We start from the raw sequence: 20,662 nt of genomic DNA, 5'->3' as shown, positions 1-20,662 counted from the left end.
TATATACGATCTCTTCTTCTCTTAATCCACGAACCACGTCCTTGGCGATCTCAAGCTCTCAAGGCCCCCTGCCGTCCTTCAGCATCTGGCGTATCAACGGGATGACCCGACTCACAAGATCCCCATGGCGTTTCATCGTGCCGTGCATAGGTCTTGCTCTTCTGCTCAGTAACCTGAAGGGTCCCGGAGGCCGGAGATGGCTCCGCTCTGATTCCCCTTTCCTTAGTTCCCACCGTGAAGAAACTCATCGCTTTCTGTCTTGAACCTCATTGTTTTCTGTTTCCAATCTCATTACTTTCTGTCGTCGACCCAACGTAAGGAGGTGGCAAGAGTCATGGCATCCTCCGAGTCGCGCTTCACTTCGGCTGTATGCCCGGATTGGCTTGTGTCGATGAATTCCAACGTCCAGTAAGTCCCCGCTCAAACTGACCACGACGACGTAGGTAGATGTGATCTGACTCCCCCGCTTCTTCAGCGTGTCCCGGGACCGCGCGTGGTTTGTCACGTACACACTGTTCAAAACGTTAATAGACGCCGTTGTGGTTGATGACCGACAAGAAGCAATTGGTATCGGTGATGTTGAGATCCCAGTCAAGCGGTTCCCCCGGGGCTCTGGCTACATGGCCCATGGCAAGCTCCGCCTGCGCAATGTCCTCATGTCCCCACCTCCGTATGCAATATCGTGGGCAATGAGACAACCGGCGATTACCATGGCCTCCTGCTTGGACCAATGCAAAAGAACGACGCGTATGGGCAGATCATGGATAGGCATGGCAACCGGCTCGCCTGTGTCCAGAGACGGTGCAATCTCCCCCTCCTCCAACTCAGCGGACCTCCCATCGGGCCTGCTAAAGTCCAGTCACTCTTAAAGCCGAACGGAATATACTTTATACTCGCCAACTGGCCTGATGCAGAGCGACTCAGATGGGCCGCGTCGCGATCTGCTTCCCGTACACCTTCCCCTCTCACTGGTTCCTCACTGGATTCGGGTTACACAGCCGAGGAAAAGGAGTGGCTGAAGCGGAATTGGGGAGGCGAGTTCCGGTTTCTCACGTCTCACGGACTAAGCATATATGATGAAGACGACCGCGAGGAGGGTAGGAGGATTGTGAGGGCCATAATGGAGAAAGACGATGACGAAGAGCGAGGAAATGGACATGGCTACGTTCAAATAGCGGGGGAGAGGGGGGGATTTTTGCTGTAAGCGCCGTTGGCCTGATAGCTCTTTCCCTGGCCGGAGCACACCATCACGGCCGCTGTGCGCTAGCCTGTGGTTGAGTGCCGATATAGCCCTCATCAACGCAGAACCAGAGAGTTGATATTCAATGTGATATGGTATGATGTGAAGCTAGGTCCCATCCATCCTGGTCCACCACTTGACCACCTGCGGGTGATCCGGAATTCATAACTATAGTCTATATACATAGGTACAAATGCAGTAAGAATCACTCTTGCCCAAAAACACAACTGTCCGTGCAAGCTTAAGAAGGAACGGGTTGAGTTCATGATGCTTTCAAGTTCCATACCTTATCCAATCTCTACCAGCGAGAAACTTCAGTTTCCACAGTTCACACTCGTCGGGCGCCTAATTAGGTACCTATGGTGGCGTCATTCCCAGAAAAAGATGAAGACCGTCAAGGCCAGTAGCGGAAATAAAAAAACAACAGGATAGGTATTTTCAGGTTGAAAACAACTGCCAAGGAAAATAATCAAGAATTGTGGCATCTCAGGACGGTTCCCGACAACCCTCCAACTTGAAGTATTCTTCAACTCTGTGCTTTCTTCAGCTTCCCAATCAATCCTTGTGTTTGACAGCATACTTCTGACACTTCTGGTTGTCCGATTGCAGGACAGGCCGACCCGTTGTTGGCTGGCTCCATGGCTCCTCTCGCCGCGTCTCGCCCAGCCAGCAGTTCAAAGAGTAGAAGCCCGACGAAGCTTGTCTCTGGCTGGATCCGCTGCTGGTCGACGACGGAGTGTTTGTTGCCTGTTCAGGTGACTGGCCGGGGGGATGGGTGCCCGGTGCGTCCATGGATGGGGTTGTGCCCCTGATTACTCCGCTGACCTAGTGATACCTTCTTCATGTTAAGCAAGGTTAGCAGCCTGAGAAAAGAGACCAGAGTGAATGACTCAGGTACATACGATGACTTGCGGGTTGAAGCGGACTCAAGACGTCCGTCGAACTCTAGGAGGAATTTCACCCAGACGGCTAGCTTTGAGTTGGGGCTGTCTAACAGAAAGAGCTCTCTCGGAAGGTATCCGGCCTCAGCAAGAGAGAGTCCTCGTCAGCGTTGCTAAACCCACCCTGCAGACATGAGAGATGGCAGATACTTCTAGACAAGGATCGATCTGTGGAGGGCATTGCGTGCACCTGACAGACTGAAAGGTTTGGCTGGCGGTTTATATTTCAAGTTCCTAACCTCCGGCTCAGGTATCTTACTTACCATCACACCTGAATATACATCCCACCTCCATGGAACCCAATCAGTCGAAGTTCAACTCAGGCACACTTCCGCTCAATCCCGGGAACCCGAGACTCATACTAGCATGTATCAGGTGTAAACAATGGCCCGCTGCTCTCCAGCTATATTGTGGCATCGATTAACAACGATTCGAGGTTTCAGGCAAACCATCCCCTTGACGTGAGTTCAGAGCCTCGTCTGCGGTGAGTATGTGCAGTGGTAACCCAAATGCGCGGTGACTTACGTCGACAATATCATAAGCCGGAAACGTGACATGGCAATTGGACGCCATGAAACGTAAACATACCCTTTGTATGCCTTGTACAATAGAGTGAATAGATGTATGCAGCCTGGCAACCTGAACCAGAATGGTCCGGCCACCTGAGGGAAACCCCTTCCGAGTCATGTTTCAGGTTGCTACCGTTCGTCAACTACTCAGCTGCAGCCTACAGTAACTCAAGCTAGTATACCTATGGAATCATTCCCAAGTGACGATGCCTGTTGTTGACATGGACAACTTGGCAGATCACTGCAAGCTACTTACCTTAATGTCACCTCAGGCTCGGTTCCAGCATCCATACAGATCACGGAGTCGATCGCGGACTACTCAATCAGTAGGTAGTGTCGCGAATAAAATGGTTTCTGCATGATAAGCTGAGTGGGTAGCTCTGAACCAATGATTGTTGATTTGATAGATGTCGTGATCGTTGATGACACGGAATACATGCAGTGTTATCTCAGCCTCGCGGATCAAGGCCTTGAGATCTAGAGGTTTCTAGTTTCCTGTTCATAGTACCCTTCCGGTAACCAGTCTATCGCTCCGGCTTGCTCCGAGTTCCAGGAGCACTTGCGCACTCGTTCAGCGCCTATCTTACTCCTAATTCCTAAACTACCCAAAAACTGCACTCCTTGAACAGATATCCACGTTGTCCTCTTTTTGAGTAAAACGCCCCAAAATGAACCCTGTTCCATGATCTAGTACCGCGCCTCTGGCCCAACCAGGCGATGAATGCCAGTCCATCCGAGGATTCCCGTCATGTTGTGGTTCCCATCCTCCTCTCTTTGTCCCGTCCCGCGGAGTCCCGGGTTTGTTGACCCTTTAACCAGATTTCTCATACAAAACATTAGAATGGCTAGTGTAAAGCGACCATATATGACCGGGGTCGCGCTGCGAAAAGAGGCTTGCTCTGAAGGGAAGAGAATGCCCAAAATCAGTAAACGCAACAGAAAGGCTGTCACCGCTGCGTCCCGAGATGCTGCCAACCAGCAAATAACGAGTCGTCCACTACCGTGGCCGCCATGCTGCTCCAATCCTCAAATAGACCCATGGGAGCCACCACCGACTCCTGCTGCTGATGCTGATGTTGATGTTGTTGCTGTTGTTGTTGCATATGCGGCCGGACATGCGTAACCGTCAAATCATAGAATGCCCCCGATGCTGATGCTGCCGCTGCCATGGGCTGTGCGAAAGTAGATGATACTAATCCCTGCGTTTGTGGTGGTATCCTCGGCTGCTCAAAAACCGGAGCCGGTTTCGCGAATGTCGACGGAAGAGGCGCTATGCTGCGCTGTTTCTTCAAGCGCACATGACTCTCATCGTATGGAGGGGGTGGTGGGGGGTTCGGTTGAGGGACGGACATATGTCTTGTCGAAGACGCGGCCTTCATTGGGGCCTTAGGCTTCGGCGATGCGGACGTCGGTCTTGATAATAGGGCCGGGGCCGGTTCAGCAGCCGCCTGCAGCTGGTGCCGAGGCACAATGATGGCCGAGTCATGGGCCAAACGGGCTAAGGATTCCGGGTCATCTCGGCTTTCGTCAAAGAACTCGAGAAGATCCTGCAGATTCCCCGGGCTCTCGCCCTCTAGAAACCCCTGCGCATGCCCGGTTCCATTGGGATCCCACTGCAGCTTTGGATGCTGGTTACGTGGTAGGTGGCCGTATAGCGCGGCATTGAGCCTTTCCCAGGCGTCCTTGATCGCTGGCTGGTGCAAAAGACCGTAGATGACGAGAGAGTGGTTCCAGTGCGATTTATTGCAGCCGTCTTCGTAGTGCCGGGCGACGTGATCGAAGTAACGGTCACGGCTGGCTTGGTACCCGCCGCAGAAACCGCACGCCCTGGCCACACTATTAGAAACAAGAACATGACAACAAAACTCTCAGAATGGCACATACCAAGCCCGCTTTCGGTGCGTATACTGCACAACACTGTCCGCATGGGGACATGTAGTGCATCCGTGGGCATTCTTGTGGTGTTGGTTAAATGTGTTGGAGCCCCAAAACATGCGATTGCAGTTCGGACAGGGGTAGCGCTTGTAGCGCTCGTGGAATTCATCCTCGTGGCGCTTCCAGTCAAATTTTCTTTGGAATGCCACGTCGCAAAAGGTGCACCAGTAAGCGCCTTGAGGCTTTGATGATCCTCGGCTGCTCCCTTTCGTGGGCGGCGCAGGGGGCGGGTGCAGTTGCGTTGCTCCTTCTGCGGCTCCACCTTGGGACGAGACTGAGCTCATCGTGGTTGCCGTGGACATGACACTTGCCCTCCCGGATGATTTCGAGCTCGTTGTCGACACGGAAAGTCGCGTGTTGAGACTGCTCTGGCTCATCATGCCCTGTGCCTGCGATGTTTGCTGGCCAGGCTGTGGATGCTCTTGTTGATATCCCGTGTCCATCCTCGACAACGCATCTGCCACCTTGTCAGCCACAAAATTCTTGTTGGAACAGAGGTGTAGTTCTTTGCTTTACCATCTCTATAGTTTTCGAGTACAGCTCGCAGTAGAGCTTCGCGCGGTAGCCCGCAATCGGTCAGGGCCTGGACGTGAAGCCGAGCCGCGGCCAAGGTGTCGACCGGCGGGTTGCGGAACGGATCCATAGTTTAGCAGCTATAAAAGGCGCTCCTAAGTCGATCTTGATCCGCGCTTCAGCCAGGTTATCGGAATATCGCACGTCGCAGACAGATCTCGAGGGCTTTGAGAGAACTAGCATCAATCCATCACGGCAGGCGCCAATTGAAGATCCGCAAAGAGGAAAGGAGAAGAACAATGGGTTGGTGAGGCGGGTCTGGCCGCGCAGCGGGCGCTTGTGGGATATTAAGAGGCAAGCTCATGTGGATGACAGATGCCGAGCCAACCAGGAGAGCACGAACTCTGCTGCAAGGGAGGCGCGGCACCGAAGGGTCGGGAGAGCAATGAGCAGATTGCGCGGCGCAGAAGGCTCGCTACTCGCCGTCATGGTTCATCAAGGAGAACAGCTCACCTACTGTTCGATACAATGTATGTACTCGAGGCATTGGGCCGCACGACAGGGACAGGGTACAGCAAGATCGTAGGGCGCATCTTGCGGGAGGGATCCAGCAGATGGCAACCCGCTGATTGGTGCGAGCAAAGCGAGCCCTTGTTCCACCTGAAACACAACCCAGCGCATGTTTCGAAACGGAAAGCCTGCATGTGGCACCCAATCAATGTGCGTTTTCAATGTCTCCCCGATCCGCTGCTGGGGAGTGTTTGCGTCTTGCGAACATCGCCAGCCCCTGCGCCTCTCTACATACTGACAGGCCCGCTTCTCCGCAGCCTGGTCTCCCAAACGACGGCCCAGAACTGGGTGGAGGAGTGTCCTGTCGTCCAAAGTCTGAAGAAGGCGAGAAGTTCATCTGGAATCGTTTGACCATGTCTTCGCGGACCTGGAATACAATCGACTAACGTTGGAGAGCACAACTTGACAAAATGCCGCAGGGCTTTGAAGGCTTGAAGCAGGCTGCTCAATGCTCATAACCGACAGTTGACAGGATGAGAATTGACGTGTGGTCAGCTACACTTCAAGGAACCAGGTTTGCTGCGTAAGCCGCATTTCCCGATGCAATGGTCGTAATGGAGCTGGCATGATATGGCTTACCACACAAGGGTAATCTCTTCTTTTCACCCTATGTAGTCTAAACACTTTGGCAGGTTGTGAAGAGTCAAGCCGCGATGCTTTTGGTATCTGGAGTCGTACTCCTCGCCCTCACGACGGGCGCAGGGCCAATCGTGGGTCATAGTTCTGCAAAACAACGGTTTTCCTCACTTTCTGATGAGGTGCGGGCAGCGGACCGAAGCGGGAAAAAATGGATGTGTCGCTGATCCACACCAAACGCCAACCATTCTTGCCTGACATGCTGTTTGAGGGTATGGCCACCGCCTGACAACACCAAATGGAATGTTCCATGCTATCCTTAATCTTCCGATTTCGACCTAAGCGGATCCCATAACCATACTCCGTACGTCACTTTTATTCCCGCTTCTCCTCTCCTCCCCCGTGATAGGCAGGAGAGGCAGAAAACGGATGATGATGTGGAAAGGGACAGTGACATCCGAGTCAGGGGGGCTGTGTTGTTCATTCAAAAGGCCGTATCACTGTCAGTGAATCATCTCAAAACCAGCTTCTTCCAGCGCCTTTCCAGTAGGCAGTATCGGACGCCCTTGCATCGGAAAGGGCCAAAACAACGGATTCTCCATCGCGGTAGCTACTTCCGGAATGCCGGTGGGCCTCGTTCCAGGCCCTTGGTCGAAGCCCGTCCCAGACGCTGTGCCTCCGCCCCAATTACGGTTAAGGTCAGACTCGAGAAAATTGGGCGCGAAGAAATTCAGGCCGCTGGTTACTGGTCGCGTACCATGATGAGAGCCAGACGGGTCAAACTGTCCGAGTTCCTCTGCTTTCGGGTTGGTTTCGACATCAACATTCCACTTTTTGGCCAGGAACCGGAGGATGTTGAGTGCTTGTTCCGCAAAATGGTGGCATGGCGCCATTTCGGTCAAATCTGCAATGCCACGAGTGATAGCTTCATAAACGCGGGGATTGGTCTTAGGCTGCTGCTGAGACGACTGCGACGACTGGCTATGATCTGGCACTGAATCGGCGCCTCCAGCAGCGGATTCGGAGCTGGGCGAGCTTGTTGCTGCAATGGCGAGGTGCATGATCGATGATGTCAGCACAAAATACGGTACGAACGATGGCGTTCGCCTGAGCGTGTAGAGTTGGGAGTACGAGCGTAGGAGGCCGGATATCGCGTCCGCCGCCTGCGAACAGACATCTCTAGGGGATATGCTCGAGCCAATGATCCGAAGCTTGATGAGAGGTCGAAAAAGGAGAAGAATGGCAAAGTGATAGTACATGCTACCTCGCGAGTCAGTCATAATCCGAGAGATGGAAATTCTCAGGAAGCGCCCATTCCAGACATGGACATGGCGAGACCATAGTAACTCACTGCGCGAACAATACGGCCGGAGTAAAGTTGTGACCGAGTCGAAGCACCTCAGGGATCCTGTCGTACCAGTTCAGGTACTGGGTGTAGATATTTAGCAGGTCTCTGCTCGAGAGAGGCCGCCCGGGAGAATGTAGTATGTATAACGATTGGTGAACAAGCTCGCTCAGCTCACAGAAGCATTTGTATACGGAGCGGACATTGGACGGCTGCTCGCAGGAACGCTGGAGTGGAGCGCCTGGTGATAGCCTTAGTCTCCTACAATCCTAATACCGGAGCAAGAGATCTTACCGTCATCAGTATATGGAATCCATAGTGAGGCCTCGATATCGTCTATTATGGCAGGCTTCGGCGGTAGCCGTGGGAAACACGAGCACTGTGGCAGTGACCCCGTCGCTAGGGACCACGCGCTGAGAGTAGGTTAGCTGCGAGATCGGAAGTGAAAAGAAGTGGTGACAAGGAGGATATCCGGGCTTCCTTACTGGTCCAGGGCGAATGCCCCCCAAAAGGTCGCCGCTTGCACTGCACTTTCGTCATCGTCTTGACCGTCGTTTTGAAGTCGATGTAGTCCCATCTCGATTGCCAATCGAATGCTCTGGCCGGCATAGTACCAGCTCTCCGAGTCCCTCCCACAACTCGCCTCTCTTATAGACATAATCCCCAGAGCCTGGATGGTGGTTAACTTATGATGGTTATCCTCGAGATAGAACAACCGCTGGGATTCTCTGAAGAAGTGGTCGCCTGACGTGTGCGGATCATCCGAGTTGGCTCGAGTGTTTGGCTGGCTTGAGAAGCGGCACCCCAGCGCCAATAGCGCATTCACGAGGATGGAAGAGCAGAACCGGGCGCGACCCTCCATGAAGTCTTTGAGGAAATGCTCTTTGCTTAGCGAAGCGAAGGTGGGATATTCCCAGCAGAAGTAGAGCGCCAGCAAATGCTGGACAAGCCCCGAATCGCCCGTGATGTTGGTCCATGTCTTGGGCGAAACTTGCATCTGGGGAATATCAGGGGCAAAAACCTGGTCCAGGCCACGAGCTCTCTGGTTCTCAACCCATAAGCCGTCATGCGTTTGATGATGGCGCCTCATGGCGTCAGTATTCCATTCCATGCTATCGGGGTGTGAAGCGCCCGGGGTGACGTGGGTTGTGTGGGTGGAGTAGCCGCCCCAGGAGCTCTGCCGGTCGCTATCATGGTTGCTGCTATGCGGCCGCGGGACGGTGGACGGGCTAATCGGATTCAGACCAGGGGGGACCGGCCCATAGCTCCCGTGTGCGCCGGGAGCGTATCCAGGGACGGCAGAGGCGCCGCCATCCGAGTGGCCAACCCGGGGGCTGATGGGAGGTAGTGCGCCGCCTCCCGATGGAAGAGTCCCTCCAAGCCATTCCGATATTGATTCCACGCTCTGACCGTTGCGTAACCGGTTGAGGACCTCTTCCCACAGGTCGGGGCGGACAAGAGCATTAAGGACCTTGTCATTATTGCGCTGCTGGCGTCGGAGTTGCTCGATCTCGTGGCGAAGGTTTTCCTTGGATTGGCGAACAGGAATCTCGTAAACGCATTCAACGTCTTTTTGTGCCTTGCATCGGCCACACGGCTTTTGTCCGTCGCACTGAGCGGAGTGTCATCTGTGAGCTTATGGAATTGGGATGCCATCGCAACGAAGAGGTGGGCTCAAGCCACGTCCAGGTCGCGAAGGGGACAAACCTTTGCGCGTTTCTTGCGGCACTCGGTACACGCGTTTGGCGTAACAACGCCGAGACCTCGTTTTCTCTTTGACACGCTCGGGGCGACGGCGGTGGGAAAGCTGGGGGTACTAGCTCCGGCCGAAGACGGAGCTGGCGTGCCTGGAGCGGCGGCAGGTATGCTCCCGCCCGGCCCGCTGCTAACGACTTGAGGAGCCGAAGAAGGGTGTGGCGGGGGTGGGGGCGGGTTGTGCCCTTCACCCATCTTATCCTTTTCCATCGGATCCATGTTCTCAGGCGGAACCCAAAGAATGGACTCGAGCGAAGTTCCGGCCGAGGTGCATTAGCACCATGTTGTCTAGAGAGCTGGAATTGTTCGGGACTCGTGGCGCCAAACGCGCGCTAAGGGTCCCTGGACCGTCCGATGGCTGAGAGATCAGCGGGCGGGTTGTCGGTGTTGACGAGGGTAGTTACCCAAGTGGGACGGCTTCTGCAATGGGGAAATCGCACGCTATGGGAATGCGGAGGCGGCAAGTGCAAATTCCCATCCATGCCCGCCTACCGCTGAACATCGTATAGTGGGGCAGGATGGCGATTTACAGAAAAGGTACTAACCCACTGGATCGAAGTGTTGAGAAGTTAAACGCAGGGGCGTCGAACTGAGAAGAAACGCGAAGCACATCGAATGGACTCAGGTACCTCTGAAAGCCGAATCAGGTTTGGTCAGTTTTTGGTCAACGTTTCGGTTTGTTGTCGTGTAATTTGAGGGCTGGCAGTTTCCGCTGCGTGATGGTTCTAGAACCGTGGTGATTTTGGAACCGCGTCGAGGGTTGGCGGCCGGGATTGGCTAGAGCAGAGATTGAAAAACAAAGTGCCCCACCCCGATAGGAAAAACGGCCCATCGCCGGGAGCTAGGACCATATCGCTGGGGCAAAAGTTTGATCTTATACAAAGCTCCTGCCGATTCTTAACGCTCAACAAACTGGCTTGCGAAAAACGTTGTCTCCTCTTGGTGCAGAATGATCCAAGTTATATATAAGATATTGATAAGATGCAGCATAACCCTGCTCAGACCGTTATAACATTACAGCAAGCTCTGATCGACACCACAACCCCGCTCCGTGGACGTCCAAATGATGTCACAAAATTGCCCTGATCCCAGGAAAATGTAAAGTTGCACAATCGCGGCTCCACCAGATTGCTTGATCGGAAATCTCGGGCTGGCACTGGACAGGCACAGGGTCCTGAGGATAGGGTAGTCATCGGCACTCCGGGTCTCGCAATCTGTTCCTTCTGCATGGCATGAGAATCTCACATAGGTAATTCCCTCGAGCCAGTGTACCTCTGGTTGCAGCATGCATCATCCAATCAATACTGGATCGTACTGCCCGCTATCAATAAGTTGATGGCCTTCTACATTGATCTTCTGCGGCCCGCTGCATGCGATTGATCAGGAGTCTTTCGATTGTTGTCTTCATCCTAACAGTCCCGCCCCCTTCACGCGGTCGGCTCCAGGAACTACCGGTAAAATCACTAGTGCATTATCGTCTTCGTATGTACGGGTACGCATACCTTTGCGATACTCCTTTGGAGCTAACCTAACGGTTCTTGCCGCCCATCCACTCACCATGAGGGGATGCGCCAAGCCAGAGGTCCGGTTTGCGAATGTTCCAGAACAATAGAACTGAGGGGCTAAGGAGCGACCCTGAGGCATTTCCGTCTTATCGTTCGCTTCCCTCCCTAGGGATTGGCATTGTGCAGCTGTATAGTGATACGCGTGTAGCCAGGCGAGCGCCTCTGAAGATTTCACTGAGCAAAACCGTATGAGACAACACGACGGCCCGTGGGACTGGGAGTCAGGTAGTTGAAATATCTATACGGCATCTGTCTTGTGTGACTAAACCCTTCAAGTGCCGCAAGTACATACATAGATGAGTATCAGCCCAACTCCAAGTCACGCATCCCACCTCCAAGCCATTCAATGCACAAACCGATCCGAAGGTACTGTACACGAACATAATGATACAGCTACAGCGGTGACGCCGTAGGACTGGACTGATCCAATACATGAGCCAGCTGGGAATGAGTTAATAGCCAGAACTCCTGCCCCTAGAGCCCTTTGAGGGGCTCCAGCTCCTGTCGCCTTTGCTGGGGCTCCTCCTGAGCGAGGGCGTCGGCGGCGGCATAATCGATTGGATATCAGGCGAATTGTCCGTATCCGTCGCATCGTTTGCGAAGTACTTCTTGTGCATGTGTTGAGGCGTGAAAGGCGCCAACATAAAAGTCGGTTGGTGATAGCTCCCTGCCGATCCAAGCATTGGGGTCACCGCTGGAGGGGAGTGCAAAGGTCCTGCCGACTGCGCAGGATGAGGGAGCGCGGATTCCCGGAGGAAGCCAAAGCCGACGTTGCTAGCGACGACCGCCACCAGGAAAAGCGACATGATGAAGGCCTGTGGTACCTTGTTAGCATATGGGGTAGGATGGCAGAAGCTAGGCGGACGTGACATACCCAGGTTTTGATTGTCAAGACACCGACAAACTCGTTGAGAATCTCGGCGACATTTCGTACCGAGACCTGGACCTTCATGACGGCTGACGAGTCCTGGTTCATGCACATCTCCCAGTCGTTACAAGACTTGTCAAGGGCAGGCGCTCGAGCTGATTTAGGCGAGCAATTGTTCTTTATGTAGTTATCGCTGCATAGCGCCATCTCGGCAAGAATTAAAGACCGAGCTTTCTCGTTTGCGTGGGCCAAGTCGGAGCGTATCTGAGCCACGATACCAAAAATTCCGAAGAGAACAATGCCGACGAGGATGAAATTGATTCCCAGTTGCAACCATTTGGACAAGATAGCCGGGGCACTCGGGTGGTCGCTGACGGCGGAGAGAAAGTTACCGAACCAGCTACGTTGAGGCCCTTGCCTGCCAGTTCCCTTCTTGGAGCCAACCTTTGGCCCCTGCGACTCTCGCCAATCGCTGTCGGACTCGCCGGAGTCAAGGGCGAGCCGGGACCGGGCGCTACCAACATCTCTGTCGCTTTGCAACCGCTTTCGTTTCCGGACCTTGTCTCGGCTTCCCCTTGGAATCTCGCCTCTTCCAGACGCATGATTTCGCAGCACGGTCTTGCCAAAGAGGGACTTGGTGGGGGACGACGGGAGGCTCATCTTCCCTAGGTCCGCTTCTTCTCGGTCAACCTCGGGTGTCTCGGCCGGCATCTCTGATGTATCGGTCATGGCAGGGCTGGATTCGGCAGGGGAGAATGTGATTTCACTGGCATGCTTCTGCGGTGTTATGAATGAGGGGTTCCGGAATGGCGCTGCTAATGGCTTGCTCTGCAGATGAGGGTTAAAGAGCGACGATTGCGGCGGTCGAAATTCTTGCGACTTGAGCGGCGAGCTCATAGCAGCAGCAAACAGGTTTGCGCTGCCTCGGTCGGGTTTCGAAGGCGAATCAAAGGTTGCTAGAGGAAGCCGTGCGCGGTCAGTCGGATCCATCACTCGTAAGCTGTGTTCGCCGGGCACTGAATAGATCCCGAGCAAGATCCGTCTCTGAATGTTAAAGTAGATTGCCGACGACAAAAACTTACCCGCTGGCTGTTTCTGAGAGAATTTCGCAAAAGGACTAGAGGTGTGATCAACCGGCCGTTGGTATTGGTATTCCCAATCCATGGGCGCCTCGAAACCCCGACGCTCCATGGCGCAAAAAGTACTGCTGGTGCAATTCGAAGCTAACTGAGGGAGAAATACAATAGGTGATGATAGTGGCGGGTTGTTGTCGCCTTTTCACTCCGGCGTAGTAATGTCGAAGGTGCGCAGAGTTGCGTGGTCGGTGCAACCACCCCGAAGCAATGTAAACACGGGACGGAAGTTTTCTGGATTTGAACTTCCATACGGAGTACAAGGGGCGGGTCCATGCACCACTTCCATGTACAGTCGCCAAGGCTGCAGTCACCCCGCCTGTAAATACCGTGAGCGTATATTGTAACGTGTATTGCATAGAACACTCATACAAGGCATTAGTTACATTACATACGAAGGAACGATGTCCATGGGTCATCTGCGGCTAATCTCATTGCACAGGCCCAGTACGGAGTACTTTGACTGCTCCCCGATGCAGCCTTCTGAAAGGAACCGTTAGCAACAAAGGAGCATTTATCATCTCCAACACGTTTTGAATTGAACCACGATCCAACAACCAGCCAGGAATACTAGAATTCCTCTGCTAAAGAGTACCTTGGGTCTGGATTTCTTGCCTTGCGTTTTCTTTCGAGCAACCAAAACAAAAATCGCCATGTCCGCTGCCGATTCGCCTGCGGGTTCGCCCGGTGAGGCTACCCAGCATCGCGAAGACGAAAGCCCGGATAATATTCAGGAGGGCGGCGCCGGCGGTGATGCTGGTTCCGACAAAGACTCCGACCTCCTTTCAGAAATCGACGAAGAGCAGTTCGAGGACTATGATCCAACCCTCGAAGAGAAACCCGTGGAAATCGACGAGAATGTCGTGAAAACCTTGAAAGCAGCCAAGAGAAAGCGGACAGATGGCGAGACGACAAAGAAGCCAAAGGAGGGCCGCAGACCGAAGAAGCGAGCGAGGGCGAATGACGACGATGTTGGTGACGTCGGGGATCTAGAGGGTCGACCACGGAAAACACGTGCTACGGATAGCGAGCGCGTTGCGAGGAAGGCGGCCGAAGAGGAAGAGGAACAGGTAGTTGAGGAGAATTTGACACCGGAAGAGCGGCGCCGTCGGGCAATCCAACGAGCCATGGACAATGCCCTAAAGAATCCTACTAAGCGAAGGCGCAAGAAGGACGAGATTGTACGTGCCGACGCGATTCCAATAATGGGATGTCCCTAACTGACAACTTTCAGGACCTCGAGGAAGCACTCGATGACCAAATCGCGAATCTCAAGGTGGCAATTGAGAAGGCCTGTGTGGCAGATAACGAAGCCCGCGACAAGCATATGGCTGCGACACACAAGCTCAAGCTCCTTCCCCAAGTCACAGCGCTCCTCAACCGGACCTCCGTCCAAGATGCTGTTCTCGACCCTGAGACAAACTTCCTTCAGTCCGTCAAATACCTGCTTGAGCCCCTTAATGACGGGAGCCTCCCAGCGTACAACATCCAGCGCGACATTTTCAATGCGCTCGCAAAACTGCCAATCAACAAAGACGTACTCCTCAGCAGTGGGATAGGCAAAGTCGTCTTCTTCTATACCAAAAGCAAGCGACCTGAGGCCAGCATCAAGCGCATCGCCGAGCGCCTTGTGGGAGAGTGGAGCCGGCCAATCCTCAAGCGGACGGACGACTACAAGAAGCGCCAAATTGAAACGCGTGATTTTGACTTTGTGTATGTGAATTTGTTCCCAATCATTTGAACGCAGGCAAGACACAGACGCTAACCTGTCTTTTTTTTCCCCCAACCATAGCGCCGCAAAGATGGCTCAGCGTCAGGAAGCGGCGGTAAGCGGCTCGCAGATCACGCTTACCCAACGGCCCGCCGGCAAGACTCGCTTCGAGCTTGAGCGAGAGCGCCTGCTTGCCCCCGAGACCAAGAAGAACCGCGCTCAGCCGGCCGGTCTCCCAGCGAGCTACACGATTGCCCCGCGGAGCACTTTCGATGCCTCCCGCCGCGCTGATCACCGGCCCATTGGAACCGGTGGCATGGAAGCCTTCCGGAGGATGACGCAGAAGGGTAAGGCAGGGAAGCGCTAAATGGGTTTTCAGATGGACTGGCCTTCGCCTATTCCAGGTAGCTGAGCTACCTTAGCGCAAGGTCGTCCTAACGAAAGTATCTTACTTCAATTCCCTTGGTTGGGACGAACGGGCATGCGGAGGGTAATGGGATTTGACGACTGTCGCGTGATTTGGGACGCTGCGTGACTTGGTTCTTTTGGGCATTCACCATAGGCTGAGTAGCACGATCGGGAAAACAGAGTGGCAGATACAGGGCCAATTTGACCAAGCTCTGGTAGTGATGATTTGCTCCTGAGTGGTGCGAGAGATTGCCCTTACGCATAGCTTAGCATGAGGTCTGGATCGTCTGATTCCTTTCCGGGACAGCGCAGGGAAGGTGTCCCACGGTGGTAGTGTCCAGGGGCAGGAGTTGACTTATAAACATGCAAGACACTTTTAATTACCCGCTCTTCCTCTAAACAAGTCTCCAGCGCTGCCGCTTCCATGGTGTTGTGAGAGAAATCATGCCAACCAACAAATAATAGTCTGCAAGCAAATGCAACGTAAGAAAAAGTTGATGAAAAGGAAGCCGAATGAAGAAGAGGTAGAGAGAGGAGAAGGCACACCAAAGACTACTACTTGTAGCTGTCAGAGTCGTAAGGTATACGCCATTTTCTCGTGGCACATTGGGTTGTATCATATCCCGTTCAGGGTAAAAACAGCAGATCTGGCGACAACACAAGAGGGCCAAAACTAATGATAACCCACCCAAGTTTCGTCTTCCCCGTCATAATCGCGAGGTACAGGATGGGACTGAAAAACAGGGAACGCAGCAATTAGGAAGGACAGCGCAAACAGTGAAGATGTAAAACTTCGCTGGAATATGGATAACGTATAACGTATTCATTCATCTACTCCGTCATCATCCGTAACCACGGCAGCCACCTGAGGCAGGGAAGCCAAACATCCAGTAGGAATCTTCTTGCAACAGTTCGTCTTTATAAAGGATGTTGAAAGGGGTGGAATCGAGATAGTACTGTGCAAAGAAAGAACATATGGTTAGGAGATCGTGTATAGAAACAAAGAGTAGGAATCAAGTACGCAGAAGAGCCCCATAATCAGCAGCAGCAAGAAGCTGGGGGGAAATCCTGAGGGAATGAATATAAAGCTCGTCGTGTTTAGATCATCATACGCGGGTGAAAGGGGGCCCTGAAATCCCCGAGCCGAATAGCAGCCGGCAAGGCGAACCCAGAAGTGCAGCATAACCCAGCTGATAGGGGCCAAGTCTGACTTCAAAACCATCCGATTTCCGAACAAAGGTGATTCTTCTTATCACGGCTCGCCGGTGTCGATCAGGGGATTAGAGTGGCCAACAGGTCCGGAGCCAGATAATCCAAGCCAAAGCACGTCTACCGCTTTCTTACTTCACTTGCCCAGCCGTCTATGCCTTCCCCGCGACTCCCGACTTCAACCCCATCAATCTTTATACCCTTCATGCCCGGCGTGTCATCCAACCAAACGTGGCTCGCCATGCCGCCTGCATTCGCCCGCTTCTCGGGCACGAGCTCCAGCATGGGGATGAGGAAATCAGAGATGCGCTTGGCTTCATCCTCCTTGAAATGGTACTTCTCCCGCAAGACATCCGGGAGAGCCCAATGCCGCAGCCGATGGATATTCCGCAGCTCTCCCTTTCTATTGAAGATCTCCTGCGACCACTTGCCCGACAAACACAACGACTTGGGAAACGGTCCGAGCAGCTCGATGATCTGGGCGATGTGGTCGTCGTCTTTTCCGTACTTTGTGCCGGACTGGGGGTCAAAGAGATAATCGCCTGTAATCAGCTCGAATACCTGTGTTATGTTAGTCCCGAAGGCCAGCAAACCTGAGGGGGCGATGACTGCATACCATGGCGGCCATGCTCCATACGTCTGTGCTTGCTCCCCATCTGGCACCTAGAATCACCTCGGGAGAGCGGTACTGGCGCGTTTGGATGTCGTTGGTAAAGTGGTGGTTGACCCAGCACGCGTTCCCGAGATCGGCGATCTTGACGCTGATGATGTCAAAGCCTTGCATATCCTCGGCCTTGCGCTTCTCGCCTGTTGTCGACAGAGGGGTAGCAGACTTGTCTAGCGAGATGCCCGAAACTTCCTTCGTGAGAATATCAGCCGTCTTTTCCCGCTGTTTTTGGCTGTCCTCCCCACTGTCTTTGTCGGGTCTCGGCGACGGTTCTTTGGATAAGGGACCTGCTCGGCAATAGTCAGCAAGCGCCAGCGTGGCCTCGGCAGCGAGGCGTCTCAGCTCACCTTCATGCAGCATCTGGCCGAGGCTGTGCGAACCGGGCGATGGAAATAGCGACGCAGAGCTAAAACTTGCGTTGAGCGGTGACGGCAAGGGCTGACTGCCTGTGATGAGCGTCCTACGCCTGCGACGGCCGTTCCTGTTGTTTTCCTTATCGTTGGGTTCGTTCTTTACCACCTTCTTCACGATCTGCTCAACGTCGCCGATCTCGATAAGCACATTCTCTGGCTTGAGATCCGTGTGGATGATTCCACATTCCCGGTGCAAATAATCGAGGCCCAGCAGCACCTGCTTTGTGATCTGCTTGACGAGCGGCATCGGGATACCCCTGTGATTCCACTTTTTGATCAAGCCCAAAAGATTCTCGCCCAGGACCTCGAACACCATACATACGTGGGTGCCGTTTGGGCCTTTGTGTTCGAACGAATCTAGCAAGCTCACGACATGCTTGCGACCGGGATGGTTCGGGTTTGCTTGGACAATCTTGTTGAGAAGCTTGATCTCATCGACGGCGGTTTCCGTATAGTGTGCCGCTGACCGTACGACCTTGAGCGCCACATGTTTGCCAGTCGTGTTGTCCCTTGATAGCCACACGGTTGAAAAATGACCCCAACCCAACTTCCGCACAACGGTGTATTTGCCGTCCTTAAACTTTTCCCCAATCGTGACTGGGTGATATCCTCCTTTGCAATAATCTTCAGAATCTTCCTCGTCGGCAGTGTTCTCGGCGGGGTCCTCAGGTGAGGAAGACGATGTCGGCGAATGTGTCATGACTTGGGCGAGATGAGCGGCCCTGTAAATCAATGTGTAAGCAGAAGGTTTGCTAGATAGCAGCGCTTCGAGCCGACGCAATCGCCCGATCTCTAAACGGCATTGCAACGAGGCAGAGATGGTGGCGGGGCGGCGGCGCGGGCATGTTAGGCAGGCTAGTAGTAATGTTGCGCACAGTGCCGAACTTTCGGCTGACCCAAACAGTAACAAGTACCGCAAAGTGTAGTGTATGCAGAAATGGTAATTAGAGTGAAAAGCGGAGGAGACCTTGTCTTTAACATGGTCTTCATCTTGGAGACCAACTGGACGGGTGCAATAGGGACCAACGCGAAAATAAGCTAGATGATGCTGAGGTTGCTTTGACAGGCTTGGGTGATCACTCTGCCTCTTCTACACGTAGTGGGAGGAGTTGAGAAGCGGTAAGAAAGAGGGAGGGGATTTGGGGGGCGGTGCGACGATGGGCAACGCCGCAGCTCACTAGAGCCAAAACAAAAGATACCTTGTATTCGTGGATCAGTCCCCTTGGGACCAGTGCTGCGTAGGCAATGCCGCAGCACCGCATGGACGCTGCCATTTCCCCTCCATGGGTCCATGGGCCTATGACCCCCTTGTCGCACCCCGCCATCTCTCGAGAAAAACCGCAGCGCAAGGTGTTTGCAACGCCCAGGCGGCGACACATCGCGCACACAAGCTGAGGCGGCGGGATGGGATGCAAACACATTCTAGAAACAAAGAAGAGGATGGCACGAATCGATCATGCAGTGGAGCAAGAAAAAAGCGCAGATGCACGTACCCGGGGCCCTCGGTCGTAATGATAGGCTTCAAGCCGTCCTTCTTCCTCTTCTTGTTCAGTGCCGAGTTGCCGTTGGCGGACGCACCCTGTGATGTCGTCGAGCCTTGCGATGGCTTTTGCGCCATTGCCTCCTTTGTGATTTGCGCTCCGTTCATTATGCGCGAGTGAGAAATCGACAGCTAAGCAGACAAGACGGGCCTGGCGATAGTGATGGTGCACGCGTGGCAGTCCCGGCGGCAACGATGTCGGTCAGGGTTTTGGGGCGGGCGAGAGTGCGGCGCTGTCGACCGGGGGAGATTCGTCAAGGCCTACGGCGATGGCTCTGTTAGCGAATTTGGTGCCCAGAGCATCGGGTCGTGGCAAGGTTAATATGCACAACAGTTTGATTCGACGTCGGGGAGCGGGTCGTCGGCAAGGGGAAAGGCTGGGGTGGCTCTGTCGCGATGAGGATGCGCGCTTCTCGACTGGGCCTCGTCTTTGGCTGTCGACAATCGATGAGGAAGGAGTGGTGGCTGGATGCTCGTTTTGCCAGTGTCTGCCTCAGGAAGTGGGAGTGCAACCCTCATAGCCCGGCTTACCCATGCCGAATCTAGGTTAAAGCGAAGCGCGAAGGTGGGGATCTCCAGCACGCAAGCGGCTAGGAGGATGCGGATTCGCAGTCGCAAAATCCAGGGTCAAATAGAGTCGTAGGCTGGATGTCTGTATGATTGTCGAAGGTAACCTGGGCCTGTCTCGGGCGCGGGCTGGCTGGGCCTGGTGCGGACCGACGGCGGGAGCTGATCCAGAAGGGCTTGATTGAGGGGAGGAGGGGCAGGAGCTGGGCACTGGGCGCTGGGGCTGCCTTCAAGTTCGCATAACAACAAACTGGAAGCTTACCTGACGTGGGTGTTGAGCACTGGATGGCAAACTGTCGCAGAATTGTGCTATGTAAGGTAACTACACTGGATGGGCTTTTGCTCTTAGCCGAGTCACGGCAAGGACGTCATAGGCGATGAAGCAAGGAATTTGTACATGTTGGAAGGTTGGGTCCGCCGACGTGCGTTGCCTGCAGGCCGATTTGTTGAGACCGGATATGTATGCGCCAGGGCAGGGCAGACTCGTGAGAAGTCCTCCCTTCAGAAGGCGCAGCTGAAACTGGCACCGTGGTTTAGTTAAACGGCCTTGGCTCGTCGAGAAAAGCACAGAAGAATCGGTGCCAAGACATAGGTAATGAATAGAGAAGAGCAGCAATCGAGGGCGAGTTGTGTATTGGGAAGACGTGTTTGATAGACTTGGAATGGCAAGGTGCGTGGTGAGAATCTGGCGTTCGAAATTGACAAACGGGGGAAGACACTGATAGCCGTCTCCACTCTACAGTGCGACGCGAATCGATCGAGGGTGCTTTTCTGCGACGATTCTAAAACCGGCATTCGCGCGACTTGGGATGTACTGGTAAGTACGGAGTATTTGTACCTTATTGCACACAGGGCGCAGCACAACTCTCACCATCACCTCCAATCTCCATCCCTTATTACTAGAACCCCAAGAGTGACAAAATGGCGATGTGGCATTTGATTCAACAAGTGATATGACTTCCACCGTCTTGCCTCCGTCATCAACATGTGCATCAATCATCCGAACGTAGTTCCATCGCCAGTCTAAGCATCCTTGTCATATCGTGTAAAGTACGAAGTACAAAGTACAATTAAATGAATGGATACTTCCGCTCGTCCCTTGACGCGAGTAATTACTTGTACGGATCCGGAGAATTT

The 20,662-nt window shown here is 53.8% G+C and overlaps 7 protein-coding genes across 7 annotated transcripts; 2 read left to right on the top strand and 5 right to left on the bottom strand.

Annotated features, from left to right (window-relative positions):
• The first annotated feature begins 481 nt into the window (after window positions 1–481).
• On the top strand, window positions 482–1,311 carry N656DRAFT_773078 (uncharacterized protein). Its single transcript, XM_064813994.1, has one exon. The coding sequence runs from the start codon at window positions 761–763 to the stop codon at window positions 1,202–1,204; it is 444 nt and encodes a 147-aa protein (XP_064674639.1). The 5' UTR covers window positions 482–760; the 3' UTR covers window positions 1,205–1,311.
• Window positions 1,312–3,282: 1,971 nt separating this feature from the next.
• N656DRAFT_9121 (uncharacterized protein) lies at window positions 3,283–5,450 on the bottom strand. Its single transcript, XM_064819397.1, has 3 exons — window positions 5,202–5,450; window positions 4,635–5,142; window positions 3,283–4,577 (listed from the first exon to the last, which is right to left on the bottom strand). The coding sequence occupies exons 1-3, from the start codon at window positions 5,326–5,328 to the stop codon at window positions 3,698–3,700; spliced, it is 1,515 nt and encodes a 504-aa protein (XP_064674638.1). The 5' UTR covers window positions 5,329–5,450; the 3' UTR covers window positions 3,283–3,697.
• Window positions 5,451–6,847: 1,397 nt separating this feature from the next.
• N656DRAFT_699203 (uncharacterized protein) lies at window positions 6,848–9,663 on the bottom strand (the record flags this gene model as incomplete). The annotated part of the gene is made up of 5 exons (XM_064810769.1): window positions 6,848–7,604; window positions 7,696–7,930; window positions 7,984–8,102; window positions 8,175–9,301; window positions 9,397–9,663. 5 exons carry the CDS (start codon window positions 9,661–9,663, stop codon window positions 6,848–6,850), a joined length of 2,505 nt encoding a protein of 834 aa, XP_064674637.1.
• Window positions 9,664–11,220: 1,557 nt separating this feature from the next.
• N656DRAFT_773075 (uncharacterized protein) lies at window positions 11,221–13,240 on the bottom strand. Its single transcript, XM_064813993.1, has 3 exons — window positions 12,960–13,240; window positions 11,884–12,833; window positions 11,221–11,824 (listed from the first exon to the last, which is right to left on the bottom strand). Exons 1-3 carry the CDS (start codon window positions 13,066–13,068, stop codon window positions 11,462–11,464), a joined length of 1,422 nt encoding a protein of 473 aa, XP_064674636.1. The 5' UTR covers window positions 13,069–13,240; the 3' UTR covers window positions 11,221–11,461.
• Window positions 13,241–13,411: 171 nt separating this feature from the next.
• N656DRAFT_773074 (uncharacterized protein) lies at window positions 13,412–15,546 on the top strand. The gene is made up of 3 exons (XM_064813992.1): window positions 13,412–14,191; window positions 14,245–14,723; window positions 14,803–15,546. The coding sequence occupies exons 1-3, from the start codon at window positions 13,664–13,666 to the stop codon at window positions 15,086–15,088; spliced, it is 1,293 nt and encodes a 430-aa protein (XP_064674635.1). The 5' UTR covers window positions 13,412–13,663; the 3' UTR covers window positions 15,089–15,546.
• A 333-nt stretch (window positions 15,547–15,879) lies between these two features.
• Window positions 15,880–16,446, bottom strand: N656DRAFT_8913 (uncharacterized protein). Its single transcript, XM_064819385.1, has 2 exons — window positions 16,242–16,446; window positions 15,880–16,085 (listed from the first exon to the last, which is right to left on the bottom strand). Exons 1-2 carry the CDS (start codon window positions 16,349–16,351, stop codon window positions 15,953–15,955), a joined length of 243 nt encoding a protein of 80 aa, XP_064674634.1. The 5' UTR covers window positions 16,352–16,446; the 3' UTR covers window positions 15,880–15,952.
• Window positions 16,447–16,458: 12 nt separating this feature from the next.
• On the bottom strand, window positions 16,459–19,066 carry N656DRAFT_793596 (kinase-like protein; the record flags this gene model as incomplete). The annotated part of the gene is made up of 4 exons (XM_064817185.1): window positions 16,459–16,899; window positions 16,955–17,292; window positions 17,353–18,140; window positions 18,912–19,066. The coding sequence occupies 4 exons, from the start codon at window positions 19,064–19,066 to the stop codon at window positions 16,459–16,461; spliced, it is 1,722 nt and encodes a 573-aa protein (XP_064674633.1).
• Window positions 19,067–20,662: the final 1,596 nt, after the last annotated feature.

Source organism: Canariomyces notabilis, assembly GCF_033297395.1.
Source record: "Canariomyces notabilis strain CBS 508.74 unplaced genomic scaffold N656scaffold_1, whole genome shotgun sequence".
Taxonomy (NCBI): domain Eukaryota; kingdom Fungi; phylum Ascomycota; class Sordariomycetes; order Sordariales; family Chaetomiaceae; genus Canariomyces; species Canariomyces notabilis.
The sequence above is the reverse complement of the archived record's forward strand: the minus strand, read 5'-3'. Positions and strand labels throughout refer to the sequence as shown.